This window comes from Chroicocephalus ridibundus, chromosome 12, assembly GCF_963924245.1.
Source record: "Chroicocephalus ridibundus chromosome 12, bChrRid1.1, whole genome shotgun sequence".
Lineage (NCBI taxonomy): Eukaryota > Metazoa > Chordata > Aves > Charadriiformes > Laridae > Chroicocephalus > Chroicocephalus ridibundus.
In genome coordinates, this window is record NC_086295.1 from 175,718 (window position 1) to 196,148 (window position 20,431).

Consider the following 20,431-nt stretch of genomic DNA (forward strand, 5'->3'; position numbering starts at 1 on the left):
GTTCGTGGTATGAAATGATCCTGTTGGCGAGCTTGGGTCAAGTGCCTGGGTCTTGCTCCACCTCCTCCCTGTACCTGGCTAAACTTGAAAACACTGAAGCCTTGAAACCCATGTAGCGTAGCTGGCTATAAAGTAAATATTTTCACAAATTCAGACACTGGAGTCTTCTAAAGTGCAGTCTTCCCAAGCACTAGAAGTTAACCCTGTGCCGCTCACACTAGGAGCGCACATACAGACGAGGAGGCCTCGCCCTGGGGGAGCCGCGCGCGGTGCCCAAGTCCTGCTCTACCTGGGCCCGGCCTGTGGAGCAGCGCAGCCTTACAGAGACTAGGAGCAAAAGCGTCAGGTACCTTGAGATGTGCTTTAATCCCAAGAACGCTCATGCTGCCAAATCTGGCCTTCGGGGGTGTGTGTGTGTGTGTGCGCCGAATCAACCCCAACTCAATTTCTGCTTTTCAAGTTTCAAGAGATTCATACCCATCCGAGGCGCCAAAGTTCCAGCCAACTCTCCCTGTGTTTTAACTTGTCTCCATGGGCTTCATTTGCAGAAGGGGAAAAAAAAACCCCAACATGCTGGAAAGCTGGATACACTCGCTAAGATTTCATCCAAGCAGCTCAGTCAAACTAATGAAGAAAGATCATTAAAAACCCCAAACTTGGAGTTAATATGTTATTATACAAGCGCAACTCAGCTGCTATGCTAATAAAAAGCCTTTGGGGAATGAAAAACAAGACAAACTGCAAAGCACATAATTTATAATTCCACTGGTATTCTTAAAAACACACATACAAAAAAACAAGAAAAAAAATACTCAACACATTCTTTATTTGTCTTCCTAATCATTGCCACTTTTCAATTAGAAGGGACCTCATTCCATTTCTCTCTGTAATTTTCCCCAAGGGAAGCATTATAAATGCACTCAGCTTTACAACACAGGCACATTCAGCCTGCAAATGCAAAGTAAGGTCACAATAATTTGATTTTGCATAATTTTTACTCCAGAATACGTTTCAAACTAACAGGTTCAGACATCACATTGAAGTGACACAACCTGCTTTTCTGTGTTTTCTGTCTAGACGCGGCAGCTCTGGGAGCCGATCAGCACACATGCAACTGTTTTGCAACTAAGCATTTTTCCCCCAGATTCTCACAATCCTGAAACTGGATATTCGTGACCAAGTAAAATCACTTGTCATGTCCCATTCTTCAAGTTTGTGACTCGCTCGCCACTTTAAACCACGCAGGGCCCTAAGTGTTTCATAGCAGATTTCTGTGAGGGAATGCCAGGAGACTCCATCGCTTCCCAACACCAGCAGACTCTGCAGCACGCAGGCTGCTCTCTGCTCAGAAGGCTCGCTGGAGGAAAGCGGCACATGCCCTTGCTGCCCAGCCACTGTGACGTTACGGCTCTGAAGTGTCAGAAACGTATGAAAATGGAAGGTGGCTGCAGGTGGTGCCCATGGGGAGGCACCGCACCGGCATGGCCAATGTGGCACCCAGCCCCATTCCTCCCACCAGCACCACATTCACAGCTCGATAAGAGCAGCTGCAGAAAGGTATATCTCAGAGCTTCTTCAACTGCCTATGAACAAAATGCTCAGCACCCACTGGTTTAAAAATTTATACATATTTTTGCATGGAGGCAGAGCTATTTGAGTCGATGGAGCGCTGAGCCTCTGCACACACACACACACGGTTCACAACAGCTGCAGGGGAGGTGAGGCTATGATATTCTTTAAACGCATTTCCTTACTTTTTACAGCTATACTACAGCTCATAAAATGCTTACTATAAACATTATTAATGCTCTTCCTTCCACATAAGAGTATCACCACTGAAGACAAATGATCCAAAGCGCTGGCAAGTATAAAGAGGAGGAAAAAAATATATATATACACCTGCATTTTGCTGCAGTAATTACAGGTACTCCAGCTATCATTTACAAGTGGACAGGACAGCTTTCAGACAGGGTGTCAGCCAAGATGACCTTTGCGTTCAGACACCTATAATACACATCTGCAGGTCAAAACAGTTATCTGTAAGCTTCAATTATAATTTCTATGTATATTGGAATTGCATATCGTGAGAGAAGTGATGAGAAGAAGTGAAATTACTCAGGAGATAATGGCTAAGCTGAACAAATGTAGTTGCACTAGCCACAATTCCTAAGAAAAAAAGTTTTAAAAAATATGCCAGTCATCATAAATGTTGTGGTGCACTGTGCTAAAACCCAAGTTTGTTCTGCTGAGACAAAATTAAAGCAAGCAGAGAATCCCCTGCAGAATACTTTGCTTCTCCTATGTTCACTTTCACTTCCTCTGGGTATTTTTATCATTAAAAACCCCTTAGTTCTGACTTGAAACAGATTGCTGGGACAGTTCAAGCACGATCAGTCCAGTCACAAGCTCACACAGACTATCAAAAATATGCTGCTAAGGGCACGGATTAAAAACAAACTCCTGCTGCTGATTTCATCTTCTGGTGGACATCAACCTGGTGTGAGGCAACCCAACTCCCTGCTGCACCCCAGTCAGGATGGGAGACCTCCCGAGCAAGCCTCGCTCTTGAAAGTTAATGAGCCATCAGTTAAATTTTAGCCAGGATGGACGGTATATGCACCTCAGCTTCTGGATACTGACATGACTGTCCCTCAGCATCAGAGCCCCATTATCACTCATTTTATTAGTATTCTTTGGAAAAATACATCTAAAACCCTGTTTTAAGGTTGTTCCGTGCACCTAACAGAGGGGAAATCTGGTAACAGAGGCAGGCAAAGCCTTCATCAGGTTTTGGGAGTGTTGGGCACAGCCTCACCGCTACAGGGAAACTTCCAACATTGCTCCAACATCTGCAATAGCACAGGTCACAGAAAAGACAAAAAAGTGGCTTTAAAATGAAAACTGAACTCCAGTGGTTTCCCCTCATCTAGAAACTGACGTGAATTTGGGTAACAGAAAAATCTAAAAGTAAACAAGAGTCAGGGAGAATAAAAAGAAGCTGAGAACAATGCACATTTTGCTATTTCAGGACTTTTCAGAGAACTGTGGAAACAGCACTGCTGTGCCACCGCTGCCCACGCAGGCGCTCGCCAGCAGCCAGCTCCTGGCTGGGCAGAGGGGTGTTTCGGCTGGCCACTGGTTCTAGCCCACTGCAGCGCAAGGACCATCTTGTTGAAGACCCTCCACAAACACCTGCGATCTGACAGAACAGAGCCCTTGTCTATGCTGGGATGTTACTCCGCACCCCAGCCATATGGAAGTTTCCAGGCTGGCCATTTTCCACCATACATAGGGACTACTGTTAATTAGACGTCACTTATGTTCCCAGAGCAACATCCTGTAAGTGCTGAATGCAAGAGTCAAGGAATCCCACCACGTACTGTGCCTTCACCTCTGGTCTTCGCTTTCTCCGACACACTACAGCTTTTACACCAAGACTGAACAGGATAGTTTTGTACAGAGATTCCTCCTGCTGCCTAACAAGCCTCAATAAAATGCACAGAAACAGACTGAGACTTTTCTAACTTTCCTGTTGAAGTACAAGGAGATGCAATCAGGTCTCGTACAAACCTGGGCAGCACCTCTCTACCCTCCAGAGAACAAAGGCTAAAGATGGCAGGCAGTTTGAACTCCCTGGTTCCGTCCTGCCCCTGCAGCACCCCTGACTACCCCAGCAGAGCCCGCAGATGCCCACACAGGGTTTCAGAGCACAGGTTCGCCCACATCATGGGCCCACCGCAGCCTCCTGCCCTGCTCAGGTGGCAGAGCCACAGCCTGTGGATGACGCTGATGCAGACAGTGGAGGCTGGCAGTGGGCAACGACGGAATTAAGGTCCCAGGGAAGCCAAAGAGGGCAAATAGCTGGAGCAAAGCTTGGCATGGGAGACACAGCACGGCAAGTGGAGGAGTGCTGTCTCCAGGCACCTAGATCAGCCCAGGCTCCCAGCCCATCCACCGCAGAGGGACAAAGTCTTTCCCCAGGTCACTCAGCCCAGGACAAGACCCACCACCAACTTGGCCTCACCAAGGAACCCCATCCCTCCTGGGACCACAGGAGGGGCACAGCCCTTGGCACAAGCATGGAGCCAAAGAGCTCACGAGCAATGGGATGCAACTACTGGGTACAAACCTACTGTCATGAACAACGACCCCATCGCACAGGGCACCCGAGCCCTCTGCTAGCAACCGGCCCTTGGGTGAACACGTGCCTCCTGGGGGGGTGGGGGAGCAGCAGGATACCTGTCGGCACCATGCACAGAGGTAAGTGATGGTTAGAGAAAGCAAGGCTGAGAAAAGCACCTTGCTGTCTGCCCTCAGGGCCCTTGCTCCAATGATGAAGCAGCACTTTCCACCCCTTTCCGCTTCACAGTTATCTGGGAAGCCTGGCTCACACCAGTGACTCAGCACCAGGATTCAACAGATCCTGGCCGAGAGCCTGCAATGACGTGGACTGGGTATCTTGGTGGGACGGTCCCACAGCAGCCCCCGGCACGGCCCCAGGGACTGGGGACAGCCGGGCCACATCCCATCCTGAAGCTTATGAAACCCGTAAATGAATTGCTGCCTACCCTCAGCTAAATATGGTGGCACTGTAATGTCACACCACATGTCCCAGCTTCTTACATAATCCTTGGGGATTTAGGCTAAATTCAACTGACTGCAACACTCCGTCCTCCATGCACACCCCCCACACACCCCGGAAAGGAGGGTCTCTACACGCACACCCCTCCCCCGCCGAGTCTTTCCAGGCATGGCAAAATTAACCGGATGAATTAATGAAAAGCGTTCACAAACCTGCAGCCATCACTTTCATCCCTGATTTTCCATTAACACCTCCAATATCCACAGAGCTGCCCTGGCTGCATGACTCAGAGCAAGATGCAGCACAGATGCGCACGGCTCTGACTGCAGGTCCCTCTCCTCCCAATTTTCTCATCTTTTCATCCACTGCCACCCTTGGGCTTCTTCTGTTTAAACAGGTTCCTTGCAGCCCTTCATCGCAGTGCTCTAGTTACACAAAAAAAGCATGTAAAAGACACAAATAAGGGTACAGCTACTTTTCGACTGAGCATGTGCAGAGGAGGCTACTCAAGAGTAATCAGGAAGGTGGCAGGGAGAAATGCAAGTCCAAATCACACTGGTATGGGCAATAACTTGAAGCTTGGAGCTGAAAAGCGTCCATGCATCCTTCCTCCCTGTCCATGATTCCCCACATTCTGCACTTACAAGCTCTGTGGGATGCCAAGCAGGGACGCTCAAAGATTTCAGCCCAGAACGGTTTCAGGCCAGTAACCTTAAAGTCTTCTCAGCAAGCCTGTGCAGCTCCCCAGAGAGCAAATGGAAAACAATTCTTGGAATAGGGGCGGGCCTTACATCAGTAGGTGTCTGTCAGCACCCAAAATCTGGGCTGCTTCATTAGCATCCTATACGAGCATTCTCTCAGCCGCTGGTCCAGAGGTCCCTGCCTGCTCCCCTACCCACCCCGGGCCTTTGACAGACAGAAGAAAGATACAACCCAGCATTTTCTCCAATAGACATGGGCTGCCTTCTTCACGCAAAACTTACTGCCAACAGGTAGGCAGAGACACTGCCCTAAACTAGAAGTGATGGGTCTGACTTTCAGCCGTTCTCAGCACCCACATCTCTGGCTGAAGGCAGCAGCAAGGGCAGGGACTCGGGCACCAGCAGGATGCAGAGGAGGAGGAGAGGCATCCCTTATCCATTCTGCCAGCTGCTTGACAGCCTGACCCTCTCCCCTCCCCAGTCTGCACTGACATTTCAGAGCACCACAGCTTTGGCAGTGCCCAGAGGCACCATTGAGAGCAAGGAGACACACAAGGACCGTCCTTGCCACGAACAGCTGAGAGCCTACCACTACTTTGCATGACCCAATAATTAGGGCACAAAACAAGTCCTAATCACTCTTGGAAAATGAAAGCTGAGGACACCCTGTACACCACCTTGCCTTATGCGTACCGACAAGATGTCCTTTGCAAGCAGAGAACCAGAAGCTGACATTACTGAACTAGCCTGCAGCAGGCCTGGACCAAAGTGGGGTCTGTAGAGCTGGCCTGAGGTCTGCCCAGTCCTTGTGCTTGGTTTAGCGCCCTGCCTGCCCCAAGAGCTTGCACTGGTGCCTGCTGGGCGAGCACACTTTTGGAGAGCAGGAGACAGATGTTACAGCAAAATTTGGGCACACTTTGGAGCAGCATGTGGCTCCCTGGAAGGACCCGAGGGTAAACGCAGCAGAATCTAGTCCAGCCAAAGTGCTGTTGTTATGCCAGATGCTCATCAAAGCCTCTGTAAAAGGATGTGGGTTAAGCAAGGTAGCCAAAGAGTGGACTTCATTTTTGCTGCTCAGGGCTAAAGAACATGAACTTGAAAAGAGCCATCTAAATCTAGTCACCCTTCTGAGCTGTGATTTTAGGAAAGAATAAACTCACAACTCTTCAGTAAGCAGCTGCAGGGACCCAGACTCTGCAGCATCCTATGGGGTCAGTGCTGGGACCATGTCTGGCCACAGTCCCTTGCCCTCCCCTGTCCATACATACGCCACGGAGGAAAATACCCTGGAACAGCAGCAGCACAGCCTGGTGCAAGCAGCTCTGCCCCAGCCCAACCTTCCCAGCCCTGCTTGGAAAAGGGACATGCCCATTATGCTAAACATTACATTTGAACTGCTCTAATTTGAGCAAGAACCAAAACAGCTCCAGGCAACAGCTGGAATCCAAAGGCTGCCAGAGAGGGTGCAGCACTGAACACTGCTCCTGGTTTACAGAGGCCATTTCATCCACCAGATGCCAAGCTCCACTTGTTAAACAGACCAACGTTCTCCCTCTTGGAGACTGTGGACAGGAAATAAGAGATGAAAAGAACAAAGAACTTCAGATGGCAGATTACTCGCCTTCCGCCACTCATCTGTTAGGTCATCTTAGAAACAATCAGACCAGGCAAAGTCAGTACTGCAATATTCGTGTATTAGCATCTGCTATATTTATCTTCTAAATAATACCTCCATAAAACCACATACAAAGGCCCCATCATACTGCCAACGATTGTATTTGTTTACAAGGCAGCATGGGCAGTACTGGAAACAGACACAGAATACGATCTTGATATTGCTACTGTGGGCACTAATCAGCAGCATCTTGGACCTGCAGCAGCAACATTGAGGCATCAAAGACAGCAGGATCTGGCCCATGACAACAGGCAGGACAGCTGGGAAGAGTCCGTTGGATTTGGTCCCGCTTCACGCATCATCAGTACAGTTAAGAGCTAAATTGCATTTCCAGATTCAATATGGCCAGTTCTGAGGTAGCAAGCAGAAGTAACGCTGTGCAAGCTGGTCATGGCATGCTGAGAGTGGGGCAGGAGGGCAGAGAGCAAGTGGGACTCAGAAAAGGAATCAGTTTAAGAAAAAACATTGCTGGAAAAAGGGTGATGGGGCCCCAAGAAGTCATGTTCACAGTGTCAATCCTTGGGCCATCACTATGCATTTAATTTAGTTCATTTTCTTCATTTGTCACGCCGGGTAATCAAGCATCACATCCTCTGAGTCACTGGCAAATAATGGCCTCATTCTGCACGCCCACCCCCTTTTTTTTGTTTGTTTTAAAGGAAATGACCCCATTTCATGCTTATAGCCATAGAAATATCAGACTGGTTGGGCCTCAGAAATTTTTTTAGTCCTTAAAACACAGTAACTGTTTTTAAACGGTGACCTTCCCAAACTAGCATGGCCATGGTTACGGGGAGTGGGACCTGCACTCAAGGGCCAGGAAGGCAGGATCAGCATGGCTTTCACATGGGAATTGCCAACCTGAGAGCTGGGGTAATCCACTCTTTCTGCTGGGACACCCCCAGCTCTGGGGAGAGACCTGTCAGCTGGAGACTCGTTTAGAGAAACTCCTAAAGACTCCCAAAGCTCCCTCAGAGCAATGAGAACTAACCAGGTTCTTCGGGACATTCAAACTCTCTAAAATCTTGCATATGCCAACCACTTCCCTCCCTTTTTGTGCCTATTTCTCTCACCCTCCCCATTTCAAGGATTTTGAGACAATGTATTTTGTGCACAGTAAGCCTGATCACAGTCTACCGAGATGACTGGGAGTACATTGCTTTTGAAGTCACTCCCAAGGGTAAGGACAGCTAAACTAGATTAAAGGAAAAAAGTAATTTTGATTCTGCACTTAAAGGACAGGTAAATTTGCTCGCTCACTAGAAAATGCTGAGCAAGGCTGATGGCCCCCACCAAGCTGAGAACAACCAGAGCATCTCCTGCTCCCTGAGAGGTGGCATGACAGCACCAGCCTGGACAATGACCGGGACAGGAGCGAGGGCAGTGCATTACCCGCCCCTTGAACAGGAGCATCCAGAGAGGGACATGGGAATGAGAGTTTACAGTTTGCAATCATAAATAGCATGAACCAGAAAAAAGACCTACCAAAGAATGAGTGAAAAAACACAGTATGCAACATCTGGATCAAACCCTGCCAGCCCACCCCGAAAGACCAAAGAGGTTTTATTTGTCAGGGGTATTTCTACAGCTAGTAAAAATAAACACATTAATAAATAAGTATTTTTGTACACCCTGGAAACACTCCCGATCAATATGTGGCTTGGTACCACTTTCCTTCCACCCAGCAGAAACTCATGACAAAGGAAAGCACATCTCATTTATGAACTTAGCTATAAATACTTCTGCTAACTGCCATTTAGGAATTTCATTTCCTGCTTGAGCAAGTCCTGTTGAAAGAGGCAATTACCAAATTTGTTTCTAGTTATAGAAATAGATGTCTGTTGCTGCCCACATCTGTTCCAACAGACAAATTGCCAGTCACGGACACTCCGAGGAGAGCAAGTGCTCCATCCAGGAAGGGCTTTGCCACCTCTCCAGAAAGCTCACAGCAATTGCAGGGACTGGGTTTCTGATTCCAGCTTCATTTGAGACCCGTCTCCTGCTGCAGCGGAGCTGCCTCACACTGACGGGGCACCTGCAGCTCCACACTCGGCCGCACCGCCAGCACCACACCCACTGCCACTGGCACCACCGCAGCCGGCTCCCCTCCAGCTCCGTGGAGGCACCCAGGAACAGGCACTTCATTAGTCTCCAGGCCCATCAAAACAAGGAAACTTTAATTCTGCAGGTCACGAGGATCCATGACGCTGTACTTGTTCTATGCACAGAAAGGAAGCAGCAGCAAAGCATTCTCCTCACTGCAAGGCAGCAAGATGTCACAGGCTTTCCTGCTCCACGCGGGACACCCCGCTGCAGAACAGCCAGCGGTGACGGTGCATGGGTGTCAAGGTGGAGGTTTATGGCTGTCATCAGCACAGACCACAGCCTCTCCCAGCTGAATGCTGAATATACCAGGTTTTACCAAGTCTCCCTCCGTAGTGCCCTCCCTTTCGACTTCCCTCCACCGCAGCTGTCTTCTAGAAAGTTTCCATTTCCACTTATTCCTGGGAAAACTGTCCCTTAGCAAATTCCCAACAGGCTTTGGTCCTGTAGGACCAGCGCTGGAGCATGGGCACCCTGAGAGGGACATGGGCACGAGGACCAACACCTGTGCTGAGCACAACACCCACTGACCGGTGCCCAGCACTGGCCCAGGGCTGTGGTGTGGAGAAGCCAGAAAAAACAAGGAGCTGTGCCCAGGGAACCTCCGCTCCTCCGGCACCTTCCCCACGTGAATCAGCACAGCCTTGCTCACCCTCCCGGCGCAGCCCCAAGGAGCCCATCAGCACCTGGAGCAGTGCTGGGGATGCCCCGTGCCCCATCCCGAGGCTCCAGGCCGTGGTGCCGCACCAGCCGCCCCACAGACGAGTGTTGAAATCACGGGTTGAGCAAGTTGGCCAAAGCCACACGGGTCACGGCAGGGCTGCAACTGCGACCAGATTTCCTCAGCCCTGTCCAAGGCCGTCCAGCAGGACACCTCTCCCTTCTCCGCCTCTCCTCAAGCGCTGTTATCATCTATATTGTTTTGCAGCTTTTGCTTACAAAAGGAGCAACCTTCCACAAGGCAAGGCACTCCCATGGGACAAGGACAATCTTAAGTTAGACATAATTATGCACTGCAGAACAAAATATGCAAAAAAGCATGCAAATGCCCAGACACACACACTGCTGTTTGGTCACTGCAATAGTCAAGTTCAGCTCTTGAACTGGTCTGACCACCACCAGATGGGAGCAAATGCCTGCACGTACTCTCACACAGACATGTGAAAAATATTTTATATATACACACACCAGAGCAAATGGGGGAGGTGAGTAAAAACACCCCAAAGCTGACAAAATTAAAGGTAATAAATTTACTTTGACCTCAGCTGTAGCAACAGCCTGAGAAAGGGTTTAACTCCTACAGCAGATATGCTGGAAAATCTAAGTTTTATTGTAGTGTTTTGCAATTTGTGAGTTTTTAAGCACGCACAAAAAGAGAAGCTGCTCTCCCATGTAAAGCCCAGCAGCGTTTGCTCAGCAGAGATAGTTTTTGGAGCTGTGAACAGGGCTGGGTTCCCATGCCCTCCCCTTGCCCGGCCATGGCAGGACAAGCCAAGCCTCCCCATCCCAATCCCCATCACCTGGCACATCTGCATCTCTCAAGCCCACCCCATTGTCCCCAGCACCCCCATCCTGTCCCCACACAGCAGACTGATGACACTGAATGGCAGTGGAGAGCTGACCCGCGAGGTCAGTCCCGACAATAGGTTTTGGAGGCAGTTGGAAGGGAGAGGCCCCCAGCTCGCCCACTCCCTCCACAGAGGTGATCTCTAGCCTGGCTTTTCATGCCACCTCTGTGGGCCACCTGCCCCCAGGGACAAGGATGCTCCAGTGGTGGGCAGCCCCCCAGCCCCCAGGGATGAGGATGCTTGAGTGGTACCCCAAGGATGAGGATGCTTGGGCGGCCTCCTGGGGACGAGGATGCGGATGCTCTGGCAGGCCCCCGGGGACGAGGATGCTCGGGCTGCCCCCCAGCCAGCAGGAGGAGAGCGGCAGCTGCCCTTGCACCCGTGCGGAGGGTGACGTCGGTAGGACAGGGAAGGGGGGAAGAGCACAGGGGGAGGATTATCCATGGACACAGCTTGCCCTTTTCACTGCATTTAACAATAAAGCAGTAGCTATAGCAACAGCGTTAATTAATGCATCCGATTTGCATAACTAAAACTCTGAACCCATTCAAACCTTGCTGATATTTTCATTCTTAAACCTGGCCTACAAGGCTGTGCTCTTATGGCAAGGGGAACTCAAACAAACACAGCCATCCACACGTACTGCTCCACTTGCAGAGAGATGCAGGTACACGCAGGACATCGCACAGAAACTGTGCACAAAGCCACCCCTCAGCTGTGGCTTCTGCGGCGTGACCTGCCGGCAAGGCTCCAAGAGCGATTTGCTCCACATACCTTTATTCCCCCAGAAACCATTAGCATTTGCAAATAAGCACATGGAAAAGAACAGAAAAAGGGGGACTGAAGCGTCCAAAAAATGAAACAGAGGAAAAAGTGATTTTCAGAAATGGAGGAAGTAAAGCACATTCCAAGGCAGAGGGGGTAAGGAGATAGGCAACCTATCGTATAACCAGAGGGGGAAATGTCTTTTCACCACAAACATGCATCTGCATGATGTCTAGACAGTCATAAAAAGGGCAATTAAAGTACTGCAGGCTGCAGTTAAGCTAATGTCTCCTTTCCCAGTCTAAACAGTTGAAACACACTGCACTAAGTTAGAAAAAAACATATAGGATAAAGAGAGAAAGTCAAGTTTATAAGGAAAAATGTTTTGAAATTCAGTTTTAAGTAAGCCAGTAAATTAATTCAACCTTGTCAAATCTTTGCCTTATAACATATCAAATATTCCGCCTGCGTCCTGTCTAGACTGCGATAACAAAGGGCATTTAAAGCCCTGCAAGATGCGCTGACAGAGTAGCCATTTAAAGATGCAGTATTGCTTTCTCCATCTAAAACGATTTGTCAGATGGAGTTAAAATGAAAATGATAAGTAATCACTCTGGTTCACAACCATTTCAAAAGAAAAAAAAAACCACAAAAACCCCACAGCTCATAGATATAAATTCCACTAAAATCATTCCAGTGTATCATACCAGTGGAATTTGTTTGGCTTTTTTTTTTTTTTAAATCGCATTTGCTTATTTTTTTTATTTTGTTAATCTGAGCTATCACTAGCTTTCTGCAGCACATGCATTTCTAAATAGGAGTGTATTAGGTCTGAAAGGGCCAGATCCAGGTATTAATTGATTTATTGATATAAAATAATGACTTGTGGAGAGACAGTATTAAAACTCCAAGGGTTAACATTGAAAAGGATGTATTTTTTTTAATTTACTTAAAAGCAAAAGAACAAACCATCTCACATGAGAGAAAGCAACCAGTCTCCATCACTGATACGGTTCAGCCTGGGCAGTCGCTGTCCCCAGGAGAGTGAGAGAAAGAAAAGTTAAAACAAACTACGTGGGTGTGCACAGCGTATTTTTTTACTGAAAAAGGACCATTTAGCAGGAAAAGCAAGGGCAGATATAATCCTGTCTAACACAAGAAACATTCTCCTCCCTTCCTGAGCTTTATCAGCTGTTGGAGAACTGAAATCTCAAAAAATGTTTATATGCAGAACAGCTGATCTGGCTTGGCAGGACAGCAGGCACTGCCCACAATGGAGCAAGTGCCCCGCAGGTCTACAGCCATCCATTTCTAACAAAGTGCAAGACAGATTTCTAAAGACTTTATTTTGTTGTGACATGGCATGACCAGAAGCCCCTGGCGAGGGAGGGGGCTGGGACGTGCCCAGCCCTGGGTCCAACCGCACCATACGGCTGCGTCTTGGGGGGACGGTGGGGAGAGTCACCCCTGGAAGTCCAAAACCAGGCTGACTGCTGCTCCTCTCTGCTCCTCGTCCCACAGGCATCCCACCACCGCCTCGCCTGCACCTCCCCCTCTCTCCCCACCCTTCTTTCTTAATTATTATTTTAGTAAGACTGTTTCTAACTTCAGTGCTCATTCCGCAATATCCCAAGGGCTACAACTGTTCATTAGACAGAATTTCTGCTTTAATTGCACTGACACAGATGTGTAGGTTATCTGGAAAAAAATTACTAAAATGAGCAGTGAAGAATGGGGCTGGATGCCTTTCTTCCCTTATGTAGAGTTTAATTTAACATTATTTCCCCCCATACCCTGTAAAAGCAGCATCATTCAGTGCATCATGGGTTCACAGAGGAATTAACCCGGATTGTTCCCGCTGCCGAGGTGTGCCCTGCTCCCCACACGGCACCAGGGCTTCCCCAGGGGCAAAAAAGCCAGGTTTGGCTCTGGAGGCAGCAGACTAGGGCCGGGGGGCCTGAGGCCACCAACCCACTGGACTGCAGAGCATGGCCCCTCCACTGGTGCCGGAGCAGAGCCCCGCAGCAGCCCCTTGTCCCAGGAGAGGAGCCGGTGGCTGACACCCTGCCCAGTGACATGTCCCCACCACATGGCAGGATGGCCTGTGTCCCCCAGGCAGTGCAAGCTGGTGACATTCCCCTGAGAGCGGAAGTAACCAAGACCACCAACAAAGCTTTAGGGAACAAGTTCATGCTGCTGTACTGCCTCGACCCGACTGTAACTTGTGGGTTTTGCTGTAAGGATAGAAAAGGTCCCCAGTGAACTCCTGGCTGCAGCCACCCTGCGTGCTTGTATCGTCATGGCTTTCAGCAACTCCAGAACCATGTCCCTTGGCAAGATGTGGGAGCACCAAACCCTGGCAGGGCAGGAGGCAATGCCACCACTGCTCATCCCCACACCAGGTGGGGAACAGGCTCCTCCGGTGCCCCCTCACCCTCTGCCAAGAGGGAAACCACCAGACACAGAGAAATGTCATTGCTTCTGCTCAACAGTGTCCAGGCTACGAACCCACCATGGCTGCACAGCTGTCAAATCAGCCATGGCGTTCACATGAACTTCCTCTGTAATTCATGCTGGCGAGAGCCAGACACATAATAGCCTTGGATTCACAGAGAAAGAGCTGCCATGTTATTTCTATTTAAAAATCTCTATTTGAGCTTCATACACTCATTCTTCACACATAATACATGTGCACATACACACAAAATGCTTCTGGATCTGGCTCCCTGCTGCATTTCACTTCATCAAGAGCACTGCCTGGTAGCTATTTCAGGGTTTGGGTCCCTGTTACTATTTAATAGATTTTAATTCTGTAACAAAAAGTATGAATCTGCCAATTTTTTTGTTACATCTTATTGCCAGGAAAAAGAAAAAAGAAAAAAATCATACAAGAAACTTGCTACCAACTTCCTTATCGCACAGTTCTACCCCTTTACCTGCCAGCCCAGGCAGGGGCTGCTCTCTGGGGCCGCAGCACAAGGGCTGGGTGAAGGCTGCAGGAGCATCACCTAGGACAGGGGGGACAGGCAGATGCACACCAAGAGTTCAAGTCCTATCTCTGAATATGTCTAAACGCCATTAAAAATGTCTCCTCCAGCAAAACTCATCTTTGATTTAAGGAGGGGGGAGGGGAAGGGAGGTGGGGATTTCACAAATGCTTCATGTCAAAAAAGTCTATATTGGGGGGGGGGGGGGGGGGGGAATCAAAACTTTCCTTTGTTGCTAGGGGACTTACTTGCTTTGTATCTGCTGAAAACCTTTAAAATTCCGCCATTGTATTTTAAGAAAACCCTGAAACTGAAGCATCTCATGTGCTAGAAATCAAGAGACAGAACACATCCGTTCCATCCTTCATTTCTAAGTACTTCACTCAGGCCTGACTTCGTTTCATATCTTGGTCCTCGATGCTTTTTGGCAGTTTGCTCTAGACTTACTGGCAAGGGCTAAAAGAATTCTATTTAGCTGGTGTCAGCTGAGCATCTGCGCCTGCAAGAACTGGAGTGGGGGTGATCCTGACTGCATTTCAAAAGCACATTTCTTTTGGGGAGCTGCCACAAGAATTTTAAATCTAAGTGTGTCTGGGTAGCAGGGGGGACTCCCTCCAGAGGGTCCCTGCTGCCATCCCAAGCAGAGCACCCAGTTCTGGGAAGCATTCCTGACCAGTGGAGGGGAAAGGAGCTAGGAAGGCTCCGTAACCTGTGACCCCCCTAACAAAAGGCAGGGAGAGCATCTAGACCCACAGTCTGCTGGCGGGTGAAGGCAAGCATTGTGTGCCTCCACCAGGCAGGCACTGGCGCACCGCGGGACAGGTCAGCAACGCAAGCCCCAGCTGCAGAACCCACAGGTTTCACCCCAGAAGGCACCGGGTCATCAGGGAGGGGAGGGAGCCAGGCAGCCCACCCCTCGTCGCCAGCACAGGAAGGCTGTGGCTGTTGGGGCAGCTCCCGCTCCCCACGCAAATGGAGGAGATCACGGATTTCCATCCTGACCATCCCCGAGTCTCCTTACGCCTCCATGTATTTCACATGTACTATCTTCACTCTCCTAAACACAGCCATTCCATCTTCCAGCTCAACCACAGGAGGAAACAATAAAAGACATGCTTCCTTCCACAGAGCCTTTACATTTTGCTTTCCCTGTCCATCTCAGTTAAAAACAGATGAACCAAGGTTTTCTGTCTCCACCAAGCCTGGAGACCAGCTCAGCATTCAGAAAAGCCAAATTTGAGACCCAGCTCCAACACGTATTGCGTGTGTGACCCTGGGCAAGCCCTTTGGCTTCTCTGCGTTGTAGGTCCCTGCATATAAAAATACAAATACCCTAAAAATGCTATAGCTAAGCATGAAGAGAAGACAAAAGACCTATTAAAAGCCCTCCTTCATCTCTGCCAGAAGGAAAACACTATTACCCAGTACTTAAAAAGACACACTAAAGGAGAGCAGCTGGGGGTGCAGGGATGCCCCAGCAGAGCAGGGAGCCCCTGGCCAGCCACCCCACACACCCCAGGACGGGGCAGTGCCAGGCCCCCGCAGTGCCCTTGGCCATGCTACCATGGGGGGTGAGAACAGCCCCTGCCCCCAGCACTCCCGGCAGACGGTGGGGCTGGTCCTGCACCAAAAAGCACCATTGCCAACAATCCAGGGATGAGAACTTTTGGCAAAACTGACATGAAACAAAAGCTGTTAGTTTCACTCTTCCCGAAGGAAAGACTACCTCTCAGAAGCCGTGTTTTCTGCCAGAAGACGTGTTCCACATCAGCCGTACAGACACTGACACCAGAGGGACTGGCCCGTGCAGAGCTGGTGGCACCACCCCAGGCATCGGCAGTGCCTGCTGGCATAGGAGCGCTGCTCATGTGGGACCTCAGCCAGTGCAGGTGTCTGCTCCCAGGCTGGACCTTCAGAATTATTGCCTGAAGACAAGCAAAGGCACCCCCAGCAGCTGAGACAGTTTATGTAGCCATTAAAAGCCCATCCCCTTCTGACTGGAGGTAAAATACGAACAGCTGAATTTCTGTTACCCTGGCAGTCACCTGATGCCAATCCTTCCCCAGAACACTGTGCACCACATCCATACCTTTCTACTCAGAGAAAAGAGAACGGCGAGTTTCTTCTCCCCCTGCCTCCATCGCTTCCTACCCCATTTCCAAAACATCATCCCTCCTGCAGCAACTCCCTCCCCAGGTGCTCCAGGCTGACGCTGCCTGCGGAGCAGGGAGCTGCAGCAGGATGCGCTGGTGGCACTGGTGGCGTGCACCCGCGCTCTCGGCAAGGTCCAGCCCAAACGTCCTTGCAGCCGGGCACCGGCCACAGCAGCAGCTCATCTTCTGACAACTGCCTGCGATTTATCTTTGGTACACAGGCACAGGAAGACTGACAGATCCTACACTGGGATTTTATCAGCAGTATGCAGTTATGGGAACAAATCCTTTTAGACTACCACAACAAAATGCCCAAACCCACAACAATAAACTAAAGAACAATACAGGGGAGCATGGCAGCAAATACAGAGCATGACCCAGGTTCTAGGAAGCAGAGGAGGTTTGTGTGTCCACTCAGAATTTATTCAAACTTCTGAGAAATCAGTAGACCACACATTTTCATCTAGTTACGTATTTTGCCTTGTGAATTTTGTTTTGTGCAAACCCTTCACCCTGCTCTTTGATTTTAAAGAGTTCAAGGACTGCATCCCCTCCTAAACCAGATGAGTGGCTCCCTGGTGAAGGCTCCTCCTCTTTACCCTCCGTACTCTGTGAGGAGCAGAGAGCCCACACAAGACCCATGGGAACTGCACCCCTTTTCTCTCCCTGTGGGCAGATGGCGGTGCCTGACGTGGCCCCAGCGCACAGCTCTGGGCAGGGGCTGGGGCTCAGCTGAACTGACCTCCCCGCAGCAGGTGAGAGAGTTCCACAACAAAAATTAAGGGTCTGGCATCCACACTGGAGACATCCAGGAGTTACCATAAGACAGTAGAAGAGTCTAAAAACGTAAGAAAAAAACCCAATGAAAGACAAATCTCCCTTGGGTTGGTCTCGGGTGCAGTGGTGCTCCCTGCTCAGGGTTTGTGCTTTGACGTCCCCACATGTGCAGGGCTTTAGCCCAGACACCATGGGGATGGGCAGGAGCATCTCTCCCCAGGGGTCCCAGCTCTGCAGCCAGGACTGGGCGCTCTGGGAGGATGCGGCCATCGGAGGCGGCGATGTCTGGCAACAGCAGCCCAGGCTGTAGCAGCAGACAAGGACCCAGACAACAAAGCCGAGACAAAACGCCATCAGATAGAGGCAGGCATGTCTGGCAGACCACGGCTTTCAGAAGCAAGGAGACTTTCTAGGCATGCCCTGATGTCTGCAAACACCGCTCCTCGCTGGGTGCACAATTAAGCTAACAGCAAGATCGCTGAAGTGTCCTACACCATACTCCAAATACTATCCATCTAATGAGAATAAAAAAACCCGCAAGAGTAGAAGTGTGGCAAAGGAGCAAGCAACTGGAGACTGCAGGGAACAACTCTGCAACAAAAAAATATTTATATTTCATTTTCTGTTATTCATATTCTAAGAAAACCACGTGTTTTCACTTGCATCTTTGCCTCCCCCCCTGAGGCACAAACATACACACAAAATGGGACAGGGAAGACCAGGAAAAGCAGGAAGAGCAGCACAGCTAGAACACATCCCTGCGCACATGCTTTCCTAAATCACAGGACAAAAAAATGGGTACAAGTTTTACAAAAGTCGAGCAACAGCAAACATCTTTTGCCAGAGTGAAAACGCTCCAAGCTATGCTGCTCAGAGGAGTGTGATACTGGGCTCCCTCTGCCCACCTGGCTTATCTGCTGAAATCTGTTGTTTAAGGCATTAATATAAAATAAATATAAACAAGTCATTGGTGCTGCCGGACGGTTCCCCTGCGGCCTGCGCCAGCGCTCCGGCAGCAGGGCTGCACTGGCCCCGCACGCCCCGGCTGCTCCCAGCCTGGAGCTGCTCCCACCACAGCAACGCTGCCAGGGGGATGGCAGGGGCCCCACAGCTTTCGTGCATAAGCGAGGACTATCTTGCTGTACAACCAGACTGTGCCATCAGGCTCAAAATAAAGCAACTGAAATAATTATTTCTTGTCTTAATTTAGATCATGACTTTTACTGATAGAGGCTTGATAAAGGTCTAACGAATGACTTGTAGGTATTATGAGCATGTTAAAGATCTGAGTGTGGTTATAAGCCAAGGCCATAAGCTCTGTTGACTTCCCAGGCTCTGTAACAACTGATTAGCCATTTATTAAAATCATTTATTCACCACTTGTTAACACTTTATTTAGTTGTTTCTTCCCCAGCAGGCTCAGGACACCACATCTGAGCAAAGACGCCTTACTTTTGAGGTACTCTCATAAACTCAATTCTAAATTGAGAGAGAGACCCATACACATTACGACAATGTCTTTTAAACCAGCAAAGGCTCTTTTGCAGACATGTTCAGCTCAAATCCAGCAGCCTGGTTCACCAGGGCTCCTGATGCCTGGTTTTGTCCATCCTGAACACGAGCAGCTCCTGCCATGCTTAACAGGAGTCTGACATAACATGACTTAAAAAGCTTCCGGTTGTCAAACTACTTTCACAAAATACAGTGAAAGCTTTTTTCCTCAACGTAATGCTGCTCATTAGTTTGCCAGAGCAACAGCAAATGGAAAAGTTCTTGCGCTTAAAAAGACCTAGAGCTTCTGAAGATGCTTCTATATTGAACAGTGGAAGAAAAAATCCCATTCAGGATTACCAAAATGTAGCCAGCTATCGGTAGACAAAAACCATCAGGTTTGCAAAATCAGCCTCTGAAGGCACCACTGCATCCCCCTCTGCGCTCCAAAGAGCGGGTACCGCCGCTCTTGGGGCAAGGCAATGAACCACCCATTTCGTCAACTGAGTAACCAGGGTGTTTATAGTACAGCAGCTGCAATCATGCAATCAGCCTTCATAATTAGATCTTGGCAACTCTTGAAATACTTCACTTACTTACCCAGTTTACCTGGAAAGGTGCGACCTAAACATTCAGTGCCTGGAGACATTTGAAAGAAAAACAGAAAGCATCCGTCAGTGATGCGAGCCACATCCCCCCAGCTCCCCTCTGGGGGACTCACCCTCCACGAGCCCCCCTGTAGCCAACCGTGGCTGGCACCTGCGCCCAAACCTATAACCTTCGCAGTGGCCAGGAGTACCCAACGCGCTGTGAGCTGGGTCTCACCACCGCCAGTAAGAGCCCCACATGCTTTTCCCACACCGGAAGCTGCGGCACGGGGTCCCGTTCCTCCCCATCTGTGCCTCTTCACTTCCCCAGGACCACTGTCCTGCAGCACTTGTGGCCAACTTGCCCAATGACACGCTGAAGCCTTATGAAGGTTTCCAAAGAGTTTGGGATGACTCAGCCCACCCCAAGACCTTCCCTCCGTAGTGCCAGACCACCTGTGCGTGGCCGGCAGCACTGTGCCATGGGTAACATGTCCTGTGCCATCTCCTCTGCAGACACATGCAGCTGAGCCCTGGCAAACGCTCAGGGTTTCCTGACACCCAGTCCCCAGTGGGGGGCAGAGGCTGGGGGGTGCTGGAAGGGAAGACCCAAAGCAAAATCTAGTTCAAAACCCCAGATGCAATGCCAAGCAGATGTATTTTCAAGTGAGGAAAACTCATGGCTACTCTCTGGCCCATCAGTAAGCAGGGCATTACTAGCTGCAAAACTGGTGGGGTGATGGGACATGGACCCCCCCAGCACCACCGCAGGCCAGGCCAGCACTCTGCAGTCCCACAAGGATTTCACCAGAGAAAACCTGTGTACAGGGCTCTTTTATGAAGCCCATAAGAACTGTCTGTCACTGATAACAGTTAATTGGTACAGATTAGCACCTGCCACAGCGTGATGCCAAAGGAGCCCTACTGGCCCATAAAAGTGTCCTTTACCCAGGGAGGGGGAGGCTCTCAAGACACTGAGTCCTGGGTGCTCACATGCTGCCTGCTCCTCACCTCACAGTGCAGGAGAGCGGCCGGGAGGCTC

General features: G+C 49.7%; 1 protein-coding gene across 3 annotated transcripts in view; it reads right to left on the minus strand.

The window, feature by feature from the left end:
- Positions 1 to 20,431, minus strand: part of PMEPA1 (prostate transmembrane protein, androgen induced 1) — a 50,750-nt gene that overhangs the window by 15,525 nt on the left and 14,794 nt on the right. For 2 of the 3 annotated variants that reach the window (XM_063350119.1, XM_063350118.1), the window contains exon 2: positions 19,403 to 19,441. The exons of the other annotated variant lie outside the window; for it this stretch is intronic. In XM_063350119.1, the coding sequence (XP_063206189.1) occupies positions 19,403 to 19,441 (39 nt within the window). The remainder of the gene's footprint in view (positions 1 to 19,402; positions 19,442 to 20,431) is intronic. 3 annotated transcript variants of the gene reach the window in all.